General features: G+C 38.8%; 1 protein-coding gene across 3 annotated transcripts in view; it reads left to right on the plus strand.

The window, feature by feature from the left end:
* DTNA (dystrobrevin alpha) overlaps nucleotides 1–19156 on the plus strand; it is a 274470-nt gene that overhangs the window by 209646 nt on the left and 45668 nt on the right. Inside the window, exons 10-14 of one of the 3 annotated variants that reach the window (XM_024764509.1) lie at nucleotides 2195–2319; nucleotides 4631–4639; nucleotides 6740–6823; nucleotides 15784–15861; nucleotides 16424–16516. In XM_024764509.1, coding sequence (XP_024620277.1) covers nucleotides 2195–2319; nucleotides 4631–4639; nucleotides 6740–6823; nucleotides 15784–15861; nucleotides 16424–16516 — 389 coding nt within the window. Of the gene's footprint in view, nucleotides 1–2194; nucleotides 2320–4630; nucleotides 4640–6739; nucleotides 6824–8171; nucleotides 8458–8524; nucleotides 8615–15783; nucleotides 15862–16423; nucleotides 16517–19156 lie in introns of those variants that run through there. The other 2 variants (XM_024764501.1, XM_024764517.1) reach the window with 2 other exon arrangements.

Below are 19156 nucleotides of genomic sequence, written 5' to 3' on the forward strand. Positions count from 1 at the left end.
TTGCTGACCTCTGTCTCAGTTCAACTCAAAGACCAGATCCAGTGATGTTGTTCTGGTGCTTCTGTAAAAGTATTGCTCTATGTACAGATTATTTTTCGTGAAATGTGCCATCAGCCCTGCCAACTCCTCTTGGAATAGTTGTATCACAAGAAAATGCAGACTTTTTAGAAGCATTTTTTCTCTATTTTAATGTGTCTCAAATCAACCTATAGTCTTTACTTAAAGAGTAACTCATTTTATTTTTACAAAGGTCTTCAGATATGCATTTTAATTGAAGTATAGTTTATTTACAGTGTTGTGTTAGTTTCAGGTATACAGCAAAGTGATTCAGTTATACATATATGTATAGTACATATATTTATTCTTTTTCAGATTCTTTCCCATATAGGTTATTACAAAATATTGAGTATAGTTCCCTGTGCTATACACTAGGTCTTCGTTGTTTATCTGTTTTATATATAGCAGTGTGTATATGTTAATCCCAAATTCTTAATTTATCCCTCCCTGCCCACCTTTCCCCTTTGGTAACCATAGTTTATTTTCTATGTCTGTAAGTGTGTTTCTGTTTTGTAAATAAGTTCGTTTGTATCATTTTTTTTTAGATTCCGCATAGAATTGATATCATATGATATTCGTCTTTCTCTGTCTGACTTACTTCACTTAGTATGATAATCCCCAGGTCCATCTGTGTTACTGCAAATGGCATTATTTCATTCTTCTTTATGGGTGAGTAGTGAGAATATACATTTTAAATCAGAATGTTCTTTCTAGGAATTATTATTGGGAACTGGTATTCAGTGCAAATATATTAATTGTTTAGCACATGTCAGATTCTGAGTTCAAGTAAGAGTTCTTCACTAAGGCATTGTATACTGAGGGCTTGATGCCAGTTCAAATGCCACCCATCACTACTGGCTATATCACATGCTGAGAATAGGTATACTAGCACAGATCATGAAATACCATTTAGTATAGAACGCTGGAGGAAATACTTTCTATTTTCTTATTGTCAACGTATTACCAATTTTCAAATATGTTTCTATTCCAAGTCCTAGAGGGTTGGTGATTGTAGCCTAATCGTTTGTAATTGTTGTTTTATGTAAATGCTAAAGTCAGGTAAGGAGCCTTTTCTTAGGGGTTTTGAACTCTGCAATTATACGGCAGGACAATGTCTTTACAGAGTAGGATCAGACTCCTCACGAGGACAAAGGAGCCCCAATGTTTATGGGGTGAAGAGCTGTTGTTACTGCTGTTTTAAGTGTTCTAAGAATTACACCTCCCAGCAAAAGCCAAAGAGGGACTTCTTGGACAATGTTCCCCTTACTTAGCTTTTAAAAATGAGGACAAAAGTCACTTCGTTATGTTGCCAGTTATGGACTCTATGTATCAAAGAAAGTGACAAAATGATAAATCGCTTCTCACAGAAAGGAAAAATTGGGGTAAAGAATTATTATATGTGGTAGACTATTTTTGATCAGCTTGGCCGTGAAATTTTAAAATAAACATTCCACTGGTCCAAATGAAAAAGAGGTAGCATGATGCCCTGGAAAGAACATAAATTCTAGAGACTCAGGTTGAAGTTCCACTTTTCCTTCTAACCGGATGTATCCAGCCACACCTGAAACATCTTGCCCCTGGATTCCCGCAAAGCCTCCTACCCATCTCCTTACTTCCATTCCCATCCCCTCTCAAACCTTTTTCTGTTCTTAAAGAGAAGCAATCCTTCTAGAATCAGGTCACCTCTGAGATTTAACCTGTTCATTGTCTCCCTCTGCATTTGAGATAAAGACCACAGTCTTGGACGCGGCATATAAGACTTCAGTGGTCTCCCTCCTGCTTTCCTCTCCAGAACAGGGTCTCCTGTTCTTCCTCCATCTGGAATTACCTTCCAGTCCCCTGAGTTTTGTCAGAAGGACCCTTCCGTTCATTAAGTCCCAGCTCAGACGTCCTGAGCACAATGACTGCTTCCATTTATCACAGCATTTGCTGACACTGTGCAGCCCGAGGCAGTTACCCTGATGGCTAATTCCAAGCGTTCTGGTCCCAGCAAAGAGCAAAATCCTTGACTTAGAGTAGATTATCAAAGAAGATTTCCTGAATGAATGAATGGATATCTACTATGAAAACAAATCATCCGATGAAATGTTACATAAATGTTGACTGTTATCACTTGAACCTTTCTTCTTCCTTCCAGAAATCACCCGCTAAGAAGCTCACCAATGCATTAAGCAAGTCTCTGAGCTGTGCTTCCAGCCGTGAACCTTTGCACCCCATGTTCCCTGACCAGCCTGAGAAACCACTCAACTTGGCCCACATCGTGTGAGTGTCTCTACCCGCCAGACTGAGGGACAGCTTTCTTCACTGATGCATGTGCAGATCCATACAAAGACAATTAATTTCCTCTTAGTTGTCAGGGACCAAGTTTTAAATTTTATCGTCTTAAAAAAAAAGAGTGAAAGTCATGTTATTATAATATTTTTCATGGAGAGGTATGCAGTACTTCTGCCCAGATGTACAAGTATGCCCCACTATATAATTTACCTTGAAGTGGAAAATATTCAAAATTTTATAATTGTAAAATAACGATGTTATTGGGGTTTGCACAGTTGGACGTTAATAATCAACGGAACTACCGTGGTCAGGAAATTTTAAAGCACACCGTACCTTAACGTCATGTGTGCTTTGAGTCCCAAATAGAGAAGCCCTCTGTTTCCTTTCTCTGCACAGCCAGTCATCTTAAAGATGCCAGCAAGCCTAGGAATCATTGCTGTTGCTGTTGTTTTATCCCAAGTTACATAACTTTAGAAGAATCATGGCCTGTGCAAGGGAGGGTTGAAGAAGGGGTATTGGAGGGGAAGTTCATCCAAAGTATGTGTGAGTTTGGGGGGCAAAGGCAATTGGCCCAAGGAACGGTGCTACCACCCACCCCTTCCACTTCCCAAAAGCCTCATGTCGGGGGGCCTCTCTCAGGCCTGGCTGGCTCAGAAAACAGAGGAGGCTTAGGTAGAAGAAAGTATTTCTTTCTTGGGTGTTATCTTGGGCTCAGAAGAAGAAAGAAGTTCATTACCTACTTTGGGGCACAGTTAGGAGTTACGTAGTCACAAGTGTCTCAGGAAGCCTCTAGAACAGGCTTTCCCCGTCCGTCTGAACTGCCTTTCATTGTGCACACTTCAGCACTACCACCTGCACTGCAGGGCCTGTGTTTGCCTGTTGACCTCGAGAGGTTGGCTGATGGGACACATGGGTGTTAGGAATCCACCAAGGCAAGGTTCACGCTTCAGGCGGATGAGAACATAACCCATTAGAGGCACTGTGGTGCATCTCGGAGCCTTAGGAAAGCAGCCACTCTTTCCCCTAATGGACATAAACAGATCCCATCAAACCACTGTGCTGCAGCATGTCTGTGGACTTTGTATAAATCCCACAGGGCTTTGTTTGGTTTACTCTGGGTGTGTGCTGAGGGTTCATTGCCCCCAGCAATCCACACAAGTCTGGAAGCATCCACAAACTAATGTAAACTGATTCTGTAGAATGTGGTTGACTTATTTTTGGAAACTTTGCTCCCAAAAATAAGCCTTAAAGTAAACCAGGGGTAAAGAAATCTGGGAAGTGTCCCAAAGGACCAATCACCTGCAGAAAGCGAGCTCATATGAGCTGTTCTCCTGAAGTCTTAACTTACTTCCCCATAGCCAGGGACGATCACTTAGTTGCTTGTGAATGAACAAAACATAAGTGAGAGTAGGTCTGGGCTCTCTGAGTTTGGCCACGGAGTCACTCTCTACCAGCCCCCTTAGGGGCTGGTAGAACCCCTTAGGGGTTCCCCCCCAAGAGAACAGCGTTCAATCCAAGATGATGGGTGTGGGAAAGGTAGGGAGAGGATGGGGGTAAACAGCCTGGCTCTAAGAGCTTTGCAGCAAAACGGAGTTAGGATGGGGCCTCGCACTTGGAGACAGAATTAAGAAGCAAGGCCAGGGACTTCCCTGGTGGTTCAGTGGTTAAGAATCCATCTGCCAATGCAGGGACCATGGGTTTGAGCCCTGGTCCAGGAAGATCCCACCTGCTGTGGAGCAAATAAACAGCCAAAAATAACTAAATTTAAAAAAAAAAATGAGAAAGAAGTGAGGCCATGCCACACAATTTGGGTTCCATGGAGAGTTTCAGGATTCCCCTAAAATTCTACACGAAATGTGCCTTTTTCTGCTAAAAGTTCCATGTTTAACCAGATTCTTAAAATAGTCCTTGAATCAAAACACTGATCTGTACTCACGGATAATATATTTTTCCAGGGTGAATGTCAGTTTTAAAAGACAAATTATACAAAATATTTAATTGTTGAAATAACACGCAAGAAATTCTGGGTGCAGAGTGGCCAATCTCTAGTAGAACAGATTTTTTACCATTTTTTAGCTTTGAACAGATATATTTTTTTTTTTTTTTGGATGGGGATATCTAAGACTTCTAATCTTAAAGTATGCTGTTCGTTTAGCTATTCTAAGTTATCATAGGCACATAAAAGCCACTTAAGTAGTGGCATTTTGGTGTTTTGGCATTTGTTCTTAGCTATTATATTGCTTGTAAATGTTACCATGATTAACTGTCTCTATTCTATTCAATTTTTTGCTGCCAAAAGGGATACTTGGTAAGTCAATAGTCTTTAGTGTGCTTATAAAGACTTATAAGTGGTTATGAGACACAAAACAGGTGAGAGATATGAGGCTAGCTTAAAACTAATTCTGCCTTTAAGCTGAGCACTTTCAGTTTATGAAAAGAATGCCAATTTTATAAAAATGTCCTTTGCAGACATCTTGTCCAGAAAGAAAACTTTGCACTAGGCCTCTGTGACCTTATCTTCTGGAGCTATTTCTTTTTCATAAGACTAAATATGTTTAAAATTCCCAATGTGACCTATTTATTAGATAAGGTACCTTGCCATTTGGTTGTGGAGGAGATAGGTCCCTTTGAAAAGTGCCCTTTGGTGCCAAGGTTAGCCATTCTGTGTCCCAAGTTCAACATTTTCGTGATGAACGTTAAATGTGAAGCCATTTACTAAGGAACTGCAACTTCAGCTTTGGGGTGACCAGGTTCAATAGAGTAAATTTACCAGACTAGTTAAAAAGCATTCCAAATCCACTTGTTTTCTCACTTCCTAGAGATAGAGCAAGAGGGGAACATTAATAAAAAGACAAAAGAAAACCAGAAATGTTGTCAAGTTGATTTTTTTCCACTTTTTTCAAAGTTAAAATGAAGATATTTCATTCTACCTACTGTCTTAAAATCTGATACACCTAACTTTTCAAAATTAACAGAGCACATTTGTTTAAAATTAGCATCCTTCTTATAAAGTGAAAGTGTCCTGCTCAAAGCAGAATTAGCTTTAAACTAGTCTCACGTATCACGCATATCCTAAAGAAGTAATATAAAACACTAAGCTAGTTTTCAGAACTTCGGCTAATATGTTCAGAGTAGATTAAATACTGAACCTGCTATTTTGACCTCACCCAACAAAGAATGTGTCTTTAAAAAATCTGAGAACGCAGTTTAGCATCAGGTACTGAGAACCAAAAGTGTCAATGAATTTTTGCATGTAGTGCTGACATTTCATAACCTGCCTTGCATCATGTCCATTCCCATAAATACATTGGGACAAACAAGTCTACCTTTTTCTCTTCATCGTAGAATCCGAACTAACTCTGGTTTCCTAAGATAAAAATTAAACCTTTACAACCTTTTGCTCTTAGTCAAGTTGACACAAATAGATTCTATAGGCTACTGTATTCATGTTTCATCTTCAAAAAATTCTGTACTGTCGAACTCATATATAGAATGAGAGTGAAACTAAAATTTCCTGACTCAGAACGCTGCCCTGCCCCATCATCCATCTTCTGAACTCTGAATTCCACCTCGTTGTACTGCGGAACATCTTACAGTGAACCTAAAATAAGACTAAAAACAGCTTGGAGATGAGATGGGGATCTTAGCTCTATCATTTTACCTGAACTAAGACATCAGTGATAGGAATGAAAATTGAGACAGTGGAGGACAGACATGATGCAGTTGGTGTTTAAGGTTGTGGACAATTCCAGGGAATATTGAACCCTATTTTCCTTCTCTAATCATATGAAAAAAAGTGAAGTTTTTGAGATGCCTTGCACTATATGTCCTATCATATAGATCATCCAGATAACAGAAAGTCAGTAAATCCCTGTGGTGCTTAATTGTGTCTTCACTTAGAGCAAAGAGCGAAGAAGGCATGATACGATTTTGCAGCTGGGTCCTTACAGGCCCGGGTATCCTGGAAGAGGGCCATCGTCATGGGGAACACAGGAAGTTTCCAAAGCCTCGGGAATCTTCCTCTTTCCAAGAGGATGTAGATTCTGATTGTCATCAAGTTTTCTGAGCTTCTCTGTTTAGAAGTTAGTAGGCTGCCTCAAAATCCTCATTCTATCTGAGAATATGACTCAATGAATCACCAAGGCTCAAAGCTCATGAATAAACATTCCTGTGGTTTCTGGAGATCTTCCCCGCAATGCTTAAACAGACATTCTATCTTCTCAAGGAAATGTAACTTCCCAAAACACTTCAAGAACTGAGTTGGAAAATATAAAATTCTGCGTTGATCCTGGGTAAGATAAGAACTCTGATCTTACCGACTCCTTTCCTTGAGAGATCGTATAGTTGTCAACTTGTGACTTTTATTTAACTTTCCATCCATTTTCCATTTAACTGTACTTTGTTTTAGGCCGCCCAGACCTGTAACCAGCATGAATGACAGCATGTTCTCCCACTCTGTCCCCTCCTCAGGAAGTCCTTTTATTACCAGGAGGTAAGTTCCAACCCTATTATAAAATAAACCTTTGGTAATGAGCCTTGATTTTGTGGCAAGAAAAATATTCTCCTTTAAGCCAAATGTGGAAGATTACTGTTAGAAACTAGTTTGTAAATATGTCACAAGTTGTTAATTTCATTCATTTGGATGCGTTTGAAGAGGGCTAGGATGGCTTTGGGAATGAATGTCACTTCTGGAAACTTGCATTTACAATCTATCCACAGTAAGAATGCAGGGTATATTTAAGTTTTACTGCTGACACACATGCATTCTGGCTCATTGAGAAAGTCACTTTCATAGCACTTGGAATGGCCCATTTAAGCCGGGGAATTGGAATTTCAAGATGCAACGGGGAATTACGATGGACATTCTGAAACATCTCGTAATATAAAGCTCCAGATATAAAAGAATCTTCTTCTTAGTGAACTCTAGAGTTCCTGAGGCTAGAGGCTCAAGGCCAAATTTGGAAATATAGTTTCTACATAAGTAATTCAAGGATAAGAACAAGAACTTTTAAAAAAAGAGGGTGGATGCATGTCTCATCTTTTTGCACAAAGATCCACTGCCCTGTAAGCAAACAGGTGAAACAGACACTTCTCCTAAAGCTAGCCCAATGAACAGGCAGGGGTCAAGAGGTACTCCAAGTCATTTGATCAAATATCACAAATAGAGCACCAGAGAATTATTTTAAGGAATACATGGAGAAGGCTCACAGGAAGGCAGAAACAAAGGTAAGGACAATTGGAGTGAGTAATTGAATGTAAGATTTCAAATGCCTTTCAGTAGGAAACAAATGGCCTCATGTTTCAAAAACAAACATAACCAATCTTTTCCCCGAAGAGTTGCTGAGATACCAATTTCCCTGTAATATCCTGGTACGTTCTAGTGAAGATTTGCAGACAGTGAGACTCAGAACACTGTTGATTTTTTTCTCCGAGTTCCTGGATTTGTCCATCAGCAGGAACCTGAGATTAAGGTGTTCCCCATAATTGTAATCAGCGGAATAAACAGAACGGTGTTTCCCGCTATAAATTAAGCAAGTCTGTCACAGATAGAAATGGGAAGGCAATGGGTCTACATAACATCCACAGTGAAATCCTATGGTTGAAGCCCAGTTTATTCCTTTCAGCACTCCTTTTCAGAGCCACCAGCAGATTAAACCACATTTTCTAAGACAAAATCATAAACTGTAAAGTCTATTGGAAACATGGGCCTGTGCCTCTCTCTTGGGACGATCTGGCGTGATGTTAACAAAGATATGCTTTTATTAGGAAGCTCTGCATTCTGCAAATGTCAAGCAGAGATAGACCCCATCCTTACTGAAGGTCATTTTATATCATTTCAGCTTGGACGGTGCTTTATGATGGATGCGTCTAGATGGATAACATGGCTTCTTCTCCTCTAAAATATTCCTATAATATTTTGAGCTGTTCTGGTTCCTCCAGGGGGCATGGTGCCCCAAAATATGATCATTTCCCTTTCTTCCCATTTTCAGTCCTTCTGGAATGTTCCCTCTGAACCTCAAGCACGTTGTTTAAAGTTTGCAGTTCTTCCTATCGTCACGGAGGTTGGCCTCTGGTTTCTGTTTTAAGGGTGCCATTCAATAAAGCTGTGTACACTGAACGTCTTTCCTCTCTGAGTGGGCCTTGCTCTGTCCATGGGAGGTTTTAACGGGGTCTCATTGTTTGCATCCCTCAGGTTACCTGAGGGGATAAGTGCATCCAGCCCTGTGGCTGAGGAGCATTCGCTCATAAAGCTGTATGTAAATCAGCTTGACCACAGCGCACGGTCAGTATCCCAGCCCTGAAGCACTAATCGTAGTAGTAGTTCCATAGCTAGACCGCTAGTCCTACTTCATCACTAAAATCCTCTTGTAGTATGCTTTGGTGGAGATACAGTTCTGGGGTTTTATGAGATTCCATTGAGAATTTCCAACTTGAGCTGGACTGGTCAGCTCTTTTTCTCTTTTCCACTTCTTTTATTGATTTTATGTCTTCAAGCCAGTATGTATGAGATGAGTAAATATGAAGAGTACCATGTTGGATCTCCTTCTTTGGACGATTCTCTGCTTTGGTACAGTTTGCAAGACCCCAGATGGTGATTCCTTAGACTCTTGTATTAAAGAGCCTCTTGGAATGATTTTAGCACTAACTGTGTGAGATCAGGACAACATCACATGGCTGGACCATATTACAGTAAAAGACTTGAGGACTTATATCTTTCTGTCCTCCTGGGCTTGGGCCATTTCCCCCCAGGTAGGGCAGTCTGATTCCTATTAAAGTAGCAATTTCACAACCAATTTCATGCTCTTAGTGTTTAATTTCTACCAGTTGATAATGCTGGTGGTGATCCCCTGTTTATTTCTTAGCCATGTCCATACGCTAAGGTCGATGGAAACCATCATGCCAAATACAGGCATAAGTTAAAGCACCTAATCTTCCTACAGTTGGAACTTAACCAAAGAAATAGAACCTAGAGCTCTGCCCTCACTCCTACCCCACCCCAACTGCCCCTGTTAAAATCGGATAAAAACTAAAACCTAAACAAGCCAAGAGTGGTGCTGGTCAGTGTTGAGGCTGCATTAAAAAAGTAAGGAAGTTTGCTGTGCAGATACTTTATTTAGCCTGAGTTTTTGGTCTTTGGTATTGTGACAGAACTTACAGAGATAAAGCAGAATAAGGATGAATTGAAATCACTACTCCAGAATCCTCGCTACAAACTCCTGGCATTCCTCACATAGAGTCCTTTGCAAGCATACACTTTGATCTTCAAAAGGCACTAGGGCCTATCTTTGAAGTCTTCTGACATCCTGGTAACCTAACTCACACAGATTTATGAGGGTATACTACCACCATCTGCCCATCCCCTGTTCTGATATCCGTTTCTAGCTATATCCTTGAGTCACTTTTCCCTTAACTTAAAAGAGGGAATTCTCAAAGGCACTCTCCCTTAACCCTTTGAAGTCTTCGTGTGTGTGTGTGTGTGTGTGTGTGTGTGTGTGTGTGTGTGTGTGTGTGTACTCGATGCTGATTAGCAGTTAGGCACAGTATGGATCAAATGACACAATTTGTGGACAAATTCATTCATTTTCTTGATCATAACTATATCCCTAAACCTAGATTGTTTTCTTATAAATGCATGAGTTTATAGGAAAAGAACAACTAGATCAATGGAAATTTATCATTACCACTAGGAAGAGAACGCCAATATATGATGTATGATTGGGCAGCCAACATTAAGCTTATGAAAGATAGCCTGCCATTATGGCAAACATTGCAAGAGCTGACCACAAAGCCCTTCTCCCCCTCACTGCACACAGCATTATGCCTTTGAGTTTCTGCTGTTGGCATCAGGCCCCCTTTGTAAAATCTTAATTATCTTGCCAAAATCCTCACCTCATTTACGTGAGAGAGCTAACCAGTCCTTTCCATTTGGAAAATATTTCATTAGTTATGGCTATTATGGCCATTTCTTCATTAGCTACAATAAGGACATTCTAAAAATTTGAATGGCTAGATACTTTTACCTCCAGTTTTAGAAACTTCTCTTAAAGATTTTACACATATTTTTATAAATGCAACCTCTCAAGTCTTAACCACGCACAAAAAGAATCCCTTTGGCTATTATATCTAGCCAGAACTGATCACCTTCCCAAATATGAGAACATTGCTTATGAGTCATAGAGTGTATTGAACACAATCTAATATGCTATTTTCTGATTTGTCTGAAAAGCATTTGGTTAATTACTAATACTGTATTAGGTCCAGGGGTGCATATGGGGAAGATACACTGCCTTCCTCACGCACTTTCAAAATCCTGATTCTTCCCAAGGGAACAGCCTTTGTGAGTTATTTTTGTGGGTTGACTGGTTGTTCAGTTGGTTGATTTGTTTGGGTTTTCAATCACAGAAAGGCTAATTCACGTGTCTTTTTCAGTTTTTTCAAATACTTTGCTTTCCCTAATCCAGATTTTTAATCTGACATATAATGTTCAAACTAAATTTTAAACATTTGTGTTTTGGTAATCAAAAGTGAATAGAAATAAAGTTGAGGTACTGAATTCAGACTTTGCTTCTGAAAATCAGTTTTCTCCATGCTCAGTATTTTCTAAGATTAAAATCCATCCCTTTTCAGTCAGGAAAGGAGGTAAATTTATAAATCAGCATCATAAAATAGATGCATTTATAAATCAACCTCAACTGAAGATTTCTTCATTCTTTCCACACTTTCTGGGCATGTTGTATGAAATTTGAAATAAACACTCTCTGCAAGTAATTATTTCTTCCATGTAGCCCCAGAGCTCCACTAACATGCTAGATATTTTTCGAACCTGAATTAAACTGGTCTTCGCACTCAACTCTATTTCCTATACTAAAATGTTAGTGTATACTTAAATCTGCTGTCACCTCTTCTTCACTTAGATAACCTTTATTCTCTTACTAGAGTTGCTTTAGCTGCTGTCTGTGTGTGCTCTGTACCCAGCAAACTTTTCTAGAGCATCTTTTGGCAAAAACACAATTGATACAGCTTGATACTATCTGGGGGACAGCATAGTAAATGTAGTGAATCAAATATGACCTAAGAATTATAATTTCTTCCACGGTATCTGCTTAAGGAGGTTTGACTTTCATGCCAGCCTGAATTGATGACAACTCATTTTCCCACTGAGACACTAAGCTATTTTTTAATGCTTGTTTGCTGATTTGCGTGTGGCAGGTATTTTATGTTTCAGATCAAAGATGTTGAAAGCTAGAAAACGAAAGGGGAAATAGAGTTTTTCAAGAAATTATCTCTTGGTAAAACTGACTTGTGGACTCTTTTTTATTTAAAACTAATTTATTTAAATTAGTTTGATGACCTTGGTATAGATTGTGTTAATTACATTGAGAAGCAAAATGTTATTCCCAGTTGACAGTCAGCTAAGGAGGGAGCCAAGTTTACCAGTCATTCTTCACAAAGCCCAAACACCAACAAGTTTATCAATCATTTAAGAATCAATAAAAAAAGTAAATCTCTCTTCTTAATTTGCCATGGTTCAAATATCATTTTCCATTTAACCATTGTGATGTTAATCACGCCACATGACATAATTTGTTTATATTATATTGTTGTTCTGTGCAGGACTTTTATTTAAATCCTTTTATTTTCCTGTTCAATAAAAGAAAAAAATATTTGGCCAGAGCTAATATAATAACACAGCATAAGCAGAAGCGGTTTTCAAAACTATATGGCAGGTTTAAGCAAAAATCCAGGGAGCATTTGTGTGTGATTTTGTTACCTTAGAGTACCCCCAAAATGTTTGCACTTAAGCAAAATCCTGGCATCAGTTGTCATTCTCCAAAACGAAAGGGTGAATTTAAATAAATAAATATGAAATATTTTGAAATTGTACTAATCTTCCAGAACGCATTATGCCAGTGTGTGTGTGTGTGTGTGTGTGTGTGTGTGTGTGTGTGTGTGTATGAAAATTTTTGGAAGAAGGCCATTTATCTTTACATATGTTCTTTTCCAGAGTATAAAAAGGAATTGGTGAGAAAATAAGAGAATTTTTTTTTTTAGAAAAGAATAATCTAAAGGAATATTCCCAGCCTCTTTTCTTTCAGCAGAACACATGAAATTCAAATTTCACCTTGTCATACCCTCCAGGTATGATTGTCACCACACCCAATAATGAAAGTATGTGTGCTGAAGGAGGTGTTTATACATTGGCAGGGCCTGGTGAAAAGAAAATAACGACAATAAGAAAAAGAGACGTGTATACCCACAATTTTAGGGATGGTAGCATTGCTTCTCCTTGGGACGCAGATTAGAAAAGATTTATCACCCACAGTCAAGAGGAGTCCCCGGTAGTTGGCAGTTTCCGAGGTTAAAAGGAGGAATGCTTTTAAATTTGAAGACGGGGCATGCAGAAGATGGAGACGTTTCCAGAGCTAGAGCTGCAGGAAAGCCATTGGCATGTTTGGAGGCACTGACATGCTGGAAGCAATCACTTCCTGATAAGGCCCTAGGTTCCAGTGTTGCCTGATCCCAAAGGCCACAACGAATTGGAAATATCACCAAACTTCTCCAAGCAGACTGCCAGAGCTACAAAATGAAAGTTTAAACATCCAAATTATTCTATAAAATATCGTGAGTGTACCTTGCTTTGAAGAGATTATCATAAATTACCTGATGTCACTACCTTTGCAACAACTCAGGAGAAAATTTTTTCCACTTTGCTTCCCTTCTTCAAGCTCCTTGGGAGCTGCAGAAGAAATTCTGGTGAAGATACTTCATGTGAACAGTCTTTATAGACCCAAGTTTTAAGTCAAACCTGCCTCCTGGTCTGCTCTCTAAGTTCTTGATCCATTTCATTTAGAAAGAGTGCTTTTTTTTATTCCTGTTTTCATCATGCACTTGGCTTCCTCTATACATGGTCATGTTTTCTGCTTCCCAGAAATAAATGATTAGGAGGAGAATCCAAGGCTAGTTCTAGGTAGTACAGAAACTATGTGGGCACTGAGTACCAAAAGTCAGAAATGCTCTTGGCACTAGATGCTAACAGCTTTAGCAAAATGAGATAAATGCAGAGTATATCATCCCCATATATTCCAAGAACTGGTTTTCCCAAGGATTCATATGGGAAAGGAAAGGAACATGAAAGGACTTAAATGATGCCTTCGAACCAGCACTGGCAAGGGCCAAGGCAAAGAAAATGGCAACAAAAGGACAAGACGTGTATATGGAGACATCTGCTCATCCCTTTGCGGAAAGAAGGGACTTGGAAAGAGCAGGGGAGACAGGCAGGTGGCGTAGAGGAAGGAGAGAGGGGCCCAGAGAATTGGAGAGAAAGAAAGAATGAGCCACCAGAGAAAAATTGGGGCAACTGCTCACTTCCTGCTACCAACCCTGCACCATGCTGATGTCAGCAGGGCTCCTCCAGTGCCAGTGCTCATTAGTAAGTGGTGGGACACTCTTCTGCAGCTTTATTGACACATCACCTTCCTCCCATAAGACGTCACCAGAGTAACTTATAACAAGCATATCCTCGTGGTTGATCCTCCCGTGTTTCTTTTTTTCTCCTTCTTGCACATTCATCATCAGAGGTTGTAACTATATAATTATTAGGCCTTTGATTTAAGGAAATAACACAATTTCTGGGATTCAAGGGGAAAAGTAGCGTATGTGACAAGGCAGAGAAATGGTTTCATTTGGAGGGAAGCATTCTTAATATTTCACAGTGTTTTGAGTGGTTTTACAGGGATCTGAAATCAATTATAGAGTGGGTAGATCTATCTTGTATTATCAAAAAAAAAAAAGTTGGGGGAGGTGATTGGGCAGCAGTGAGACCGTAGTTACTGGATAATGAGCTGTACTTCAGGAGGCAAGGTTTGGAATGCTGTCTTGGTGGGATGGTGGGAAAATATCAACTCCAGTGGCTTAAGATGCTTATTTGCTCCTGATGGGCAGGTTTCATAGTCCTTGAAGGTGCAGATCAATATGCTTTAAAAAAGAATTAACTTCATCAGGAAGGCAAATTCTCCTAGAACATTGATTTCATTGTTAAAGTCAATTTTGTTTGTATGCAGTTGTACTTTTTGAGTAATGGGTGCATTCCTGAAAAGCTGAGTAAAGTCATAATATTCAACAAACATTAATGCCTACTCTATACTAGATGTTTTCTTTATAGATCAAATTTGATTTTAAATTTACCAGAAGCCTCACAATTTAAGGACTCTTGTAGTATATACTATTATAAAACAAGAATTCCAATTATACCGTGCCTAATTCTAATGTGATACTCATTTATAAGTTGCTGTATTTTGTGCTTTGTGGTCTGAGAAAGCGGTACTTTGTAGTAAAACTTTTAAAGTTTTTAAGATTTTTAACTGCTTTATTAACCATTCTTTTATATAGAGAGGTTTATAACTTCTTGAAAAGTTACGGAAGTTTGCGGTAAAAATCTAATAATTTCAATGCAAGTAATTAAAAACTTGGTATTCAGACAAAGTCAGACACTTAATTTTTGTATTCTCCATGAAGGGAGGAAGGGATGGTGTTAAGTACACCAGCGTTGCAGGGCAAATTTCTAACCTACAAAAGAAGAAGCTCTCTTTAAGCACATTACAAGTACAGTTATAGCACTAAGAATCAATGTCATATTTCCCAATGAACATGCCTATTCATTATAGTTATAAATTCATTTATATTATATAAATTTTGGGTGCCTTTGGCTTGGCCACACTTTATTATTATTTATATTTCTATTTTCCTTTAATAAAACTACATTAAACTTTTTAATTTTTCATTAAAATTGCCAGTTAACTTGAGTGTTCTTCCTAATAAATCTAAAATGATAAGAATTTGCCCTATTCATTGGACTCTTCTTCACCAGTTATAGACACAAGGAGTATGAATATATGTTTATAAGGCTCAAACGTTTATTTCTCTGTTTCTCTGAAAGTTTTCTTCACAGCTTCACAGCCAAGGTCAGGTGACTTGTGCCTAAAGTAGCAAAACACTTTTAATATGACACCAATCTCTAGGTAATTTTCAATTCTCTGTTCAACACAGAAAGTCGGAGAATAGAGGGCAGGCTGGAGAAATAAGCTTCTTGTGTGGGATCTGAAGGCTGGCAGGACTTAGTGAACTGTTGGACTGTGTACAGGATAGTCTGTCATGAACGCTGAATGAATTGTCATTGTGTCTGGGCACATGCAATCTATTTGTTTAGCAAATAGCAGAGGTCAAATCTGGGATCATAGCGGCTTGTGTAATTGTAATTGTGGTTCTCAGGCCAGGTTGCTACTCCTAGTTCAGCTATGTGGAAATCTGAAAACATCTTGAACATTTCAAAGTAATGAAAGAGCTGTCCAAATGGAGCTTGGAAGTAGTCTTGGGAGTTTCTGTTGCCAGTTTCTATTCTTGAATGCATTGCCGAGTTTACGCTCTTCTTGGCTTTCCCATCTTATTAACCAGCTCTCCTCCCAAGGACAGTGAAGTCGAGCAGAGCAAACTGCTGGCTAGGGCTGCTCCAGCTTTGCTGAAGGGCAAAGGGTAAGTTAAAGCCAGAGTGTTCTGGAACCCTGAATTAACTAAACTAAAAAATGCTGATTTCTTGTGTCAAAGATGCTTTGTGTTTGAAAGACCATCTTTGATTTAGTCAAAGCAGCTCTGTTATAACCCCATTAACAGCACCAAGTAGTTATTTTGAGTAGACACATCTGTGTTGTTACTCGCTTTCCCTGATTTCCTTTTCCTTTTTTAAAGTGACTAAGCTTCAGATTTGATTTTCCAAAGGATAATCTTTGCTTGCAACCTATTTCAGTGTATTTACTGTACAAATGAATTTCTTGGCCTTAGTGGTTTGAAGAATGCAATTCTGTTTTCTTAAAAGTTACTTGACCTAAGTGAAAATCTATTTTTAAAGAGTGAAATGGCTTTGTGAATTTCATTGCTTGGATTTTGCTTGTGTTTTTTCATAGAACATCGCTTAGTTTTCCTTTACTTGCTTGGTTTTCTAGATGCCTTTTCGACCACAAACTCACTCCTACCTGCCCTGCTTATTTCTGTCCACCTGTCCTAACAACACCCTTTCTTTCCTCCTGCCCTGTTTCAGGATACAGTACAGTCTGAATGTGGCAGACAGGCTAGCTGACGAACATGTTCTCATCGGGTTGTATGTCAACATGCTCCGGAACAACCCACCATGGTTAGTGCAGGTTTGGCTGCTTGACTGTCCTGCGAGAGGGAAACAGTCTGATCTCTTGACAAGCAGTCTCAGCAAAGTCACTGGATGCCAGAGGTGTCACTAAAGCATTTTTTTAACTGATCCAATTAAAATGTCTTGTGATACTACTTTGGACACTGCCCATTAATGTACCATAGAATTCACATTTTTGTTTATATCTTAGCTAAAGGGACAACTCATGTAAGTGGGTGCTGTGCTAAATATTAGCATCTAGGGAGATGCAAGACTCTGGGTCCCACCGGTCAGTTCTGTGTTACGTGTGCCATGTCAAATTACCACATGACAGTGATGCAGGAACTTGTCTTATTCCAAGGACTTGTGTGTTTCTGCTGATTTGGAGAACAATCCTGCATTCCCTTAAGATAGAAGTGAAGAAGAGGAAAAGCGATAGGGTGGGATTATACCATGGAAATAATTTCATCAACAATGATAACAGTGGGAGAAATTGTCTTTCAACTCTTCTCTTACAAATGTTTCAGGGTAGCCATCCTGATACAGCCTGCTTTCAAGTCCCACAGTATTCAAAGCTTACTCTCCAATGTGTTAAATGTGTGAATTCAGATAGCCTTATGTAATAGAATAAAGGCATTCCTAGAGTTTTTCCCTTTCTATTTTAGTTGTGACATAGTAGATTCCTCCCATTGGTTCAAGTTAGTTAGTAATAAATATACATTTCCAATTTGAATGAAAATAAATGCACAAACTGTATAATTATCATGTTTCATCCTAGTTTAGACAACTGTTTTACAAATATGTTTAGCAAACCAGTTCCTTAGAAATATTCGATTTTACTTAATAACCCTAATACATTTTCTCTGAACTGAGAGCCTATGGATTTTTTGCCATTATAACTATTAAGTGAGCCAATGGGTTAAATTGCCTTTAAAATCGGTCCCCTTTCTTCTACTGTGTCACAGAAAGCATCCCTCAAACATTTGGCATTCATCACCCTCACCACTTGGTATTGTTAACCACTTCTTTGTTTCTAGAACTTTCCTCCCTTGATGCCTTAGAACTATTTTTTGCAAGATTAGTACATGAGATGACTTTAGGTGATACACTGATGAACATTTATTTGTTTTAATAGTTATATATTTATCTTAATTTGAACTTTTTAAAATATATGTATATAACCAGTGTACTGGTTTAATTTTATACTATATGCTACTCTTTCAGGAGATAAAAATGCACTCTTCAGCTAAGCCCATCTCTTTGTTCAAATTTTCCTAGCTGGTAGATCGAACAGTTCCTCTTCTTTCTTACATCTCAGCCTCTCAAAACTACAAGTGGAGTGATGGTTTTCATCTTATTCCCAGTGAATTTGGTTCCCCAATGTTATATGGTAGCTGAAACAATAGAACAATTAACGCCCCCCCAAAATTTGTGTTGGTAATCTTCAAAGCAGGATATAGTCGATAAAGATTCAGTCATGTCTGAATGCAATGATGTGATCTCACACCCTGTCCTCTCCTGTCCTTTGGAGTGTGGGTCCAAAATTCTAGCACACTCCGGTTATTTCCACCCCTCTTCTTTGACCTTTTCTTAATTAAAGTTGTAACAGAGAAATCTCCAAAGAGGAAAGTGCAGAGTTTGTCACTCCCAGCCCTTTTCCCTCCTCAAGTGGTTAATCATATTGGCTTGATGGTCACTTAAGACTGTAAAACGGTCTCAGTAGAGACACCTTACATCGACTTGATGAAAGATAGATGTGACTTGTATTTTGAAAACAAAGCAGAATTTAAGACTGATCAATGAAGCTGACTCGGTTTTAAAAGCTACTGCCCTCCATAATTCTCATCACTTTGTTCCATCCTTAAAAAATTCCAACTTCTCTTTTCTCAGTTTGCTCCTTCCCTTTCCTTTCCGTTTAATTAGATCCTAACCATTCCCCACATCTGCCAGGATTCTGTAAGAGAAGCAGCGATGTCTCCCCTCCTTTATCATTATTATAGCTCTGATGCTTAACCCGTCATTCAGCTGTGGTGAGATCTATAATGGTAGTAATTACAAGAGCCACCGTTTTTTAAAGCATTTGCCTCATGGTAAGCACTGTGTTTAAAACTTTATTTACATAATTTCCCCTGGTCCTTAGATAAGCCGGTAAATACTCTCATTCCCATTTTATCGATCAGTAAAGGTATCAGTTTAGAGAGTTTACATGACTCTCCCACAGGCACATAGCTACGACACAGTGGGGCCGGGATTTCGACTTTTATCTAGCTGATCCCAAACTCATAACCACTGTGATACATTGCATCTTATAAAACCTACATAAATGCATGCCCTCCAGAAAGCTCTTCTGGACATTCCACAGCTGCATCCACCACATCTCTATTTACTGAAATTGTATATCCCATTGTATTATTTGTATTTCATTTTAACAAATATTTTGAGCACATGCTAGTAATAGAAATAGTGGTTGTTCATAAGTTACCAATTATGTATTTAGTTCTGTGCCTTGTGATTTCTCATTTTAGTTGTAAGCTTCAAAAAGACAAAAATTTTCTCTTCAGCCTCTTGGACATCATCACAGCAGCCAGAATATGAATAATAAATTTTACATTTATGAAGTGCTTCAAAAATGACAAAGCCCTTTCCCAC

Source organism: Neophocaena asiaeorientalis, unplaced genomic scaffold (genome assembly GCF_003031525.2).
Source record: "Neophocaena asiaeorientalis asiaeorientalis breed wild unplaced genomic scaffold, Neophocaena_asiaeorientalis_V1.1 scaffold210, whole genome shotgun sequence".
In the NCBI taxonomy this organism is placed as follows: domain Eukaryota; kingdom Metazoa; phylum Chordata; class Mammalia; order Artiodactyla; family Phocoenidae; genus Neophocaena; species Neophocaena asiaeorientalis.